The 8219-nt window shown below is 31.8% G+C and overlaps 1 protein-coding gene across 3 annotated transcripts; it reads left to right on the top strand.

Annotated features, from left to right (window-relative positions):
- The first annotated feature begins 326 nt into the window (after positions 1-326).
- Positions 327-7735, top strand: LOC143245211 (uncharacterized). 3 transcript variants are annotated; one of them, XM_076491299.1, is made up of 2 exons: positions 327-665; positions 6286-7735. In XM_076491299.1, exon 2 carries the CDS (start codon positions 6556-6558, stop codon positions 7450-7452), a length of 897 nt encoding a protein of 298 aa, XP_076347414.1. In that variant the 5' UTR covers positions 327-665; positions 6286-6555; the 3' UTR covers positions 7453-7735. The 3 variants fall into 3 exon arrangements, with proteins under 3 accessions (XP_076347414.1, XP_076347417.1, XP_076347416.1); XM_076491302.1 differs by having other exon boundaries at positions 616-669; XM_076491301.1 differs by having other exon boundaries at positions 660-1188.
- The last annotated feature ends 484 nt before the right edge of the window (positions 7736-8219 follow it).

Raw genomic sequence — 8219 nt, 5'->3', positions numbered from 1 at the left:
TAGTTACAATACACTATTCAGAAAAACTTAAGTGATTTTTCTATCGCAACACCAATATCTTGTTTTTCAACTATAGTATTAGGTGATGCATGTAGGTTTCCACAATTCAAATTATTGTTACAATCTAAATTGGAATAAATTAAATTTTGTTTGTTTTGGAATTTCGCACAAAGCTACTCGAGGGCTATCTGTGCTAGCCGTCCCTAATTTAGCAGTGTAAGACTAGAGGGAAGGCAGCTAGTCATCACCACCCACCGCCAACTCTTGGGCTACTCTTTTACCAACAAATAGTGGGATTGATCGTCACATTATAACGCCCCCACGGCTGGGAGGGCGAGCATGTTTGGCGCGACGCGGGCGCGAACCCGCGACCCTCGGATTACGAGTCGCACGCCTTACGCGCTCGGCCATAAATTAAATAATACTCTATTATTAATTAAATAAACAATAAAGATTCCATTGTATTGAATCGCGATAGACGTGATAACGTAATCGATTCTACATTGCCCTTGGCTTACGTGTAATTTTGTCATTGCACAATTATCTTTCTAAGTTTTGGTTCTGGTTTTTCACTGGAAAGTAGGTTTAAAAAACGCCCATCAGCACCAAAATAGCACATCAAGAGAGGAACATCGGATTGAGTGGCATCTTGTTTGAACGTTACAGTAAGTATAGTAATTTTCCAACATCTAACCTACAAGTGTCGTAAAACTTACTGTAATAATAAACTTTAATTTAGGCTACTAAATAATATTTTGTAGGAGGTATTGTGTAAATGTGCTTATTTTTTACGTTTTTAGTTTCAGCGTATATTCGTAGTTTAGTACACTAATTTACTAGTACTATCACTCATTAAGTACAAGCAGTGTTAACCCTATGGAGAAACCTTTTTTTAAAGGGTGTAAAAGCTGAAATGTATCGTTTGTGTTGGTAGCGTCAAACATATTACCCTAAAATCAATCAGTCCATATTACTAATCGGTTAATATTTGTATTACTGTGATATTACATATTTCATCAGTTCTTATTAAAATATAAGTCTACTCATAATTATTATTATATACAACGGAGTTTAATGTAGGATATATGATAATTCTGTGAAGTAAGTGCAGTGTTTTTCAATTAAATTTGCGTTGGTGGTGATATGTTTACCCAAGGTTTCATCTATGATCTAGTAATTATATTCTCAGTAAGTACTGACTTTAGAATTTATTACAATGCTAAGCATTAGGTAAAATGCAGAACGCTAAATTTTACAGACTGGCAAAATGCACTTAAAAGGTTTTCAAGAAATATATAAAAAGAGCAGAACATTTAAACTCCCAAAAATAGCATTTAGAATGAAACTTCAAATAAAATATAATACTTGGTTAAACGTTATGAAGCTTCAAATTTTTTATGCTACATCATTGACAGTGTGACTATAACCTCAAGATTGAGCAAGGTAAAACCGAGAACTATCAGACAAACTGAAGAATAATATTAAACTTTGTCAAAAAAAAAAAAAAAATTGAACAGTAATCCTCAGAAAATAACCTTCAAGAAATCTTGAAAGGCCTACAGTTTCTTTTATTACACCAGAAGTTGCCATGCATTCTGTAAGGTTTGAATTTTCAAATACTGTAATGCCAATAGTCAACACTGAATACTAAATACGCCACATTGGAGTATTTGTTTAATTCTTGGGCTCCTTATTGTTCATAGGAGGACTTAGAATGGTGTCTGGGGTGGAGGTGTTATCATAAGAGGGGAGGTTAAGATCTCTGAAATTGTTTTCTCTTGAGATAGAAGAGATATGGTTGAGATATGTAAGATTTTTTGAGGGAAGTGATAATGTTGATATATCTTTTTTTTGTACTTAATGGTAAGACTAGGGGATACAAATATAAAGTTTTTGGCAAGGTAGAAGTCATCTCCTGCTAAGACAGTTTTATTTTTCTATCATGGTAGTTGGCCTTTTTTAGTAGGTTACTTTTAGATATTATGAATACAGTCGATTAAAGGGTATTTAAAGAGAGACTTTGTATTTTGAATACTAGGGGCTTTGTTTGAGGTTGATGTTTATTGTCTTATCTAACTTGGTGAATGTAACAGTCTAGATGCACCAACTGATCACATGCTGTCTTTAAATTTTATGTTATATGGTTGGCCTTTGGAATAGGTTGCCTTTAGGTATTTAAGTGAGTTTAAGAAGAACATAATAACTGTATAAATAAAAGGTTTTAAGATGTTTCTTTAATGTCTAGTTCAGTTTAGATGATTGGACAGGCTAGATCGACTAGTAAATTCTTTGTTGTTATGTTATGATCTACACCATGACAATTTCAAGCGATTTGTGGTCTAACATATATATGTATGCAAATCAAAGTTCTAGTTTGGGTCATTCCATATCAAATCATCCAGATTTTGGAAACTTTTTCAGGTGACCCCCTCGGAATGCCTTGAAAACATTCACATATGCTCATCTACCCATATAATGAAAAATTGCAAAAGATTAGATCAATATCTCTAATAGTTTCTGATTTTCAGCCCTGTAAAATTTAGTTCATTTGTTTTTATTTTTGGCAAATTCATTTTCGGGCAAATATGGCTGCTTAAAGCTGCAAGAGTAATGGTGGTAGAAGGCTGAAATTTGCTACACTGACTGAATTAATCTCGCACAATTCAAAAATGGTCTCAAACCAAGTTTATCTCTCTTAGGATTTGCATAGTGAGACAGTAAAATCACCTGAAAACCCAAAATCGTACAAAACATTGGTTTATGTAATAAGCCATAGCTCTAAGACTTAATATGATACAAAGCTGAATTTTGTTTTCTAATATCCTATAACATATTGGTTGATAAATCAGCAATTGTTGTAATTAAAAGTCTGTTAGATCTCCTGTAAAAAAATTTAGCTGCATGCAACATTTTATGATTTAGCTAAAAATAGCCCTACTTCAGGCCACAGTTTGACCATGTCACCAGTTATTCAGCCTTTTCAGATTTTTACAATATATTCTTACATCTCTGAATGTGATCTACAAAAAAAATCAGGATGGTGTTCAACCTACTTTTTGAGTTATAATTTTATAAAGTATCCTCTGACCATACGTTGTTTACTTGAGAAAAAAAACCTTCAATTCAGGTGTTACTGTGTGCAAATATATCCATACAATTTTGAAATAATGTATGAATCCCATTGGAATATTCTAATCAGCCTTTACCATATATTCTTACATCTCTGAACAGGATCTTCAAAAAATTAAGGTTGTGAAAAATAATAAATTATCAAATATTAAGTGTCTCTGATATGTACTATTGGGCAAAGGACCACATTCAGGGCATTCAGTTCTTTCTTGTAAATCAGGAATCAGTCCTGCAGAACTGTGTAAAGTTTGATTTACTTGAGTGCTATGAAAAACACAAAATTGTGACAGGTATTAGGTCACATCATAGCTTTATTCTACCAACACATTCTATATGAGAAGGCTATCAGATGATGATGTGTACACAGTTGTAACTGTTGGTAGTAACAGTGAAAGTGATGCTGCAGCAGCTCAAATGGAGTCTAATGATAACAATGACAATTATCAGCCAGGGAACAATGTGGCATGCTTATATGATCATGAATGGTATGGGGGAAACATAAAAGATAGATCAGATGAACATTCCGATGTGTTGGTGTCATTTATGAAGTAATCAAGAAACAAACTGTTCTCATGGCCTGCAAGGTCACATAAAGATGAAAGCTGGATTCCTTTCCAACATATTCTTTGTCTGATAAGTGCACCTATTGTGCAAGGCAGTAATGCTTGCCACTATATTCTAAGTTAAAGTGATCTCAACATAATCAAACTCAGATTTCAGGAATTTATTCAAGCTGTCTGAATAAAGCAATGCTTATTTGATGTTGTTAAGGCTAATTTATTGCCAAAGCAGTTTTGAAACATTTGATTGTCCCAATTATTTCAGTTTGGTGTGACTATAATCTTTCTCAGTTATCCCCTGTTGTAGCACTGTGCTTTTTATGTCTGATTTATCTTTGTATTTATTATATTATGAATCTTAAACTCAGCCATATCTGCATAACTGTAATGCATACATAATATATTTGTACTGCCATGTGATCTAACTAGTTATGCCAATAAACTTGTTCAGAAATGAATTAATTCTTTCTTGTTTCTTACAACTTCATTATTTAATATTGTGAAAAATTGGTTAGAATATTTCAGTGGGATTCATAAAATACTGACAGGTATTTTTCAAAATTGTATGGATATATTTGCACATAGTAACACACCTGAATTGAAGTTTGTTTGTTTTTTTGTCAAGTAAACAATGTATGGTCAGAGGATACTTTATAAAATTATAACTCAAAAAGTAGGCTGAACACCATCCTGATTTTTTTTTGTAGATTATATTCAGAGATGTAAAAATATATGGTAAAAATCTGAAAAGGCTGAATAGCTGGTGACATGGTCAAACTGTGGCCTAAAGTAGGGCTGTTTTTAGCTAAATCATAAAATGTTGCATGTAGCTAAATTTTTTTACAGGGGATCTGACAGACTTTTAATTACAACAATTGCTGATCTATCAACCAATATGTTATAGGAAATTTTAAAACAAAATTCAGCTTTGTATCATATTAAGTCTTAGAGCTATGCCTTATTACATAAACCAATTTTTTTTTTTACGATTTTGGGTTTTCAGGTGATTTTACTGCCTTACTTTGCAAATCATAGGAGAGATAAACTTGGTTTGAGACCATTTTTGAATTCTGTGAGATTAATTCAGTCAGTGTAGCAAATTTCAGCCTTGTACCACCATTACCCTTGCAGCTTTAAGTAGCTAAAGTTGCCCAAAAATGAATTTGCCAAAAAGTAACTAAATTTTACAGGGCTGTAAATTACAAACTATTAGAGATATTGATCTAATCTTTGGCAGTTTTAAATTATATGGGTAGATGAGCATATGTGAATTTTTCAAGGCATTCTGTGGGGGTCATCTGCAGCCCCCTGGATGATGTGACATGGAATGACCCACTTGTGTTATTTTCTAATATTAAGATATTCTTATACTTTATTATATGTTACAAAATCACCTTCACAATAATAGGTATAAATTTAATCAACAATAAGCCTTAAACATCGGAAACAGTGTATAGAAAAGATAAAAATTTATTATTAATCTAAGGTTCTGGTGTAATAAAACAATCAGAAGTAAGACTTTTTAAAAAATTTTAAGTGTTATTTTTCTAAGGATTACCTTTTATTTTTTTTGATAAAATTGGATGTTATTGTTTGTATGTAGCTTCATTTTAAACCCTACTTTTTATAGGTTTTAATGTTCTGTCTTTCAACATGTTTCAAAGAAAGCGTTTGAGAGCAGTTTGCTTGATTCTAAACACTATTTTGACAGAACTTAAGTTTCACATTTTATCTAGTGCCAAAATTCTAGTTATTGATAACGTGCAATACTTGTTTCTACAATGTGTATTCAATACACTCCCGAGCATTTCTAAGAAAACCTGTTTTAAGTAGAAGGAAACTCCACTCTCCAAAGAAGCTCCTCACGTCTTCATAATGTGTGAAGAAGTGATGTTCTGGAGTGGTTATTTCCAGAGCACTCGATCAATGATTTATAGCAAGTTGCAATGGATTTCAATTTATGCACTAAATAATCATTCCAGGTATACAAAACTTAATAACCCTAACAGTAGTTTAAAATGTTTAAAATTATCATAAATAACATAACCTCATAAGACCAAATAAATTAATGAAGTAAGCAGGTAATCGATCCACAGAGCTGAGCAATGGATGCAGCATACAGATACTGCTGTTGCACATCTAATATTAGAAACTGAATAAATTACAACATACCAACATTTTCTTTTTTGTTCTGTTTGACTGGCATAAGATGTAGTAAGTTACCATCTTAGCCTTAATTAAAGAACTTGAAATTTTAGTGTAAGTAGAAAACTATAACATGGAAATAATGAACAAGTTTAGTTTCACTTTATTTCTAGTAAGTTGAAGTCATAAAAGCACTTATACTGTTACTTTCAGTTTCCAAATAATAGACTGAAATTTGGGAATATCCTAGCAAAAAAATTAAACATCTTGAAACTTTAACACACAAGAGGAAAACAAAAACAACCAAATTAAGGTATTAGCAGTTTTATTTTTTTAGCCATTATTTGATCAGCTAAGTAGTAAATATTACATAAGTAATTTATTGAATTTCATATCATGTGCATTATTTGCAAACATAGTTAAATACATAATTTTTTTTATCTGTTTTTAGGATTGACTGGTTGGATTCAAGAGTCTAATTTTAATTTCAAATTGTTCATTTCCAAATGAAAGTCTACTGTCTTACTGAACAATACATCAGATGGGATGATCTTTTCCTGTGAAGTGTGTTCAATACAGTGTTCTGGTATTGAACCTTACAAACAACATTTGCAAGGTGAGAAACATATGAAAAAGCAACAAAGTTTAGTGAGCAGACAGGCATTAACAAAGGGTGTTGAAGAACTCAGTTCAGCTTCTCAGGCAGTTACTGTGGGATACAATGGATTGCTCATTGAATGGAGAATACTTTTGTGAGGCTTGTTCTAAAAGATTTAGTGGGCCAGTTCCGTATAAACAGCACTTGGATAGTGAGAATCATAAAAAGAAGTTGAAGAAACAAGATCTTTTTAAAGAAGTACAATCAATTTATAAACCTAAATGCTCTCTTAGCCCATGTGACTCTCCAGGAACCTGTAAGGAGATACAGTACAAGATGTCTCTCAGTAAATTGCTGGCTTGCACAGTGTGTGCTGTAAGATTTTCAGGCCCAGAAAGTGCTGAAGAGCATTATAATAGTATTAAACATATGAAAAAACTTAGAAATAAACAATTTTTGGAAAACGAAGTAATGAAACAACTTTCAAATGACACCTTGATGGAAGAAACTGATAAACCAGTGAAACAAGATGAGGACACATCACAACTTCTCTCTAACCAGCCAGTGAAACTAAGTGATACTGCAACTGCTTGTGATAAAGCACTAACTTTGGAACATTCAGAAAAGCAAAACAGTGAAGCTGAAGTGACAAGTTCAAGCAGTGATACTGAAGATATTAAAAGTCAACTAAAATGTGAAATTTGTTCTATTCCAAGTTTCCTTAACTTGAAAGAAACACTTGCACATTATGAAAGTAAAGATCACTATTTATTGAAGGAAGTGTTATCATCCCGATATTTTAATAACTTGCATATTAATAGAAATGTCCAATCATTAACAGCCAAAGAGGACACAAAAAATAATCTTAATTGTGATTCCCATGAAGGAAATTCAAAAATATGTTATACTTTTGATTCTGAACCCTCAGCTCCACCAGAAGGCATTATGAACAATAACTTAACATCTTCTCATAACCTAAGTATGAAAGCAGAGAAAAATTTAACTTATACAAAGTTCTAGTACATTAACTCTGATCCATTCTCTGCTTTTAATCATAATAAATTTAAGTATTGGGCAGATTTTTGCTATTAATTTCAAGGCTTGTTTTCTTCTGTGTGAAAGCATTGTTATTGGAAACATTCATTCATAAAATTATGTTGTGGTGTTATACTGCCATGTATGTTATTAATCTGCAATTCCTGTAAAGAAATTTTGGTACTCCATTTATTCATATGGGATTATTGATTAGTGACAACAGTCCATGTGTATTTGTTACTATTATAGATAAATAATGATACTTGAAGCTGAGAGGTGTAAATTATTTTGTTATATTAATGCACTTTATCGAACATAAAATTTACATAATTATGGGAAATGTATATTTGCAAATTTATATAGTTTGAAACAAGGAAAGTCGGCTCTAAACAAAAAAATATTCACACATTAAATAATGATGGTATTATATACTCCCAAAAACGAAAATAGTTTCATTTTTTAAGTTAGAAGTGTTGGAGACAGAGTGAAAAATTCAGTTGAGAAAACAAATGTTTAAAGTTTTTCATAGGCAAGTTTAACCAATTTCTATTTTAGTTGGAAGCAATAGATATTAATTTTGTTAATAACAAGGAAAATGCGTACCATTCATAAGTTTAGAAAAAACTGCAGTTCTAATAAAGACAGAACATTAACTTTATTTTTAACCATTTGTTTTTTGTTGCATATATTTTATTCCACATCATTCATAATTTTTATCCCAACATCAAATTTTTTTAGGATGACATCATCCA

The sequence above is a fragment of the Tachypleus tridentatus genome, chromosome 2, assembly GCF_004210375.1.
Source record: "Tachypleus tridentatus isolate NWPU-2018 chromosome 2, ASM421037v1, whole genome shotgun sequence".
Classification (NCBI taxonomy): Eukaryota; Metazoa; Arthropoda; class Merostomata; order Xiphosura; family Limulidae; genus Tachypleus; species Tachypleus tridentatus.
This window is presented reverse-complemented; position numbering and strand designations above follow the sequence as displayed.

Excerpts from the sequence above, each read along its gene's own strand:
- LOC143245211 (XM_076491299.1), top strand. The coding sequence starts at position 6,556 with ATGGATTGCTCATTGAATGGAGAATACTTTTGTGAGGCTTGTTCTAAA.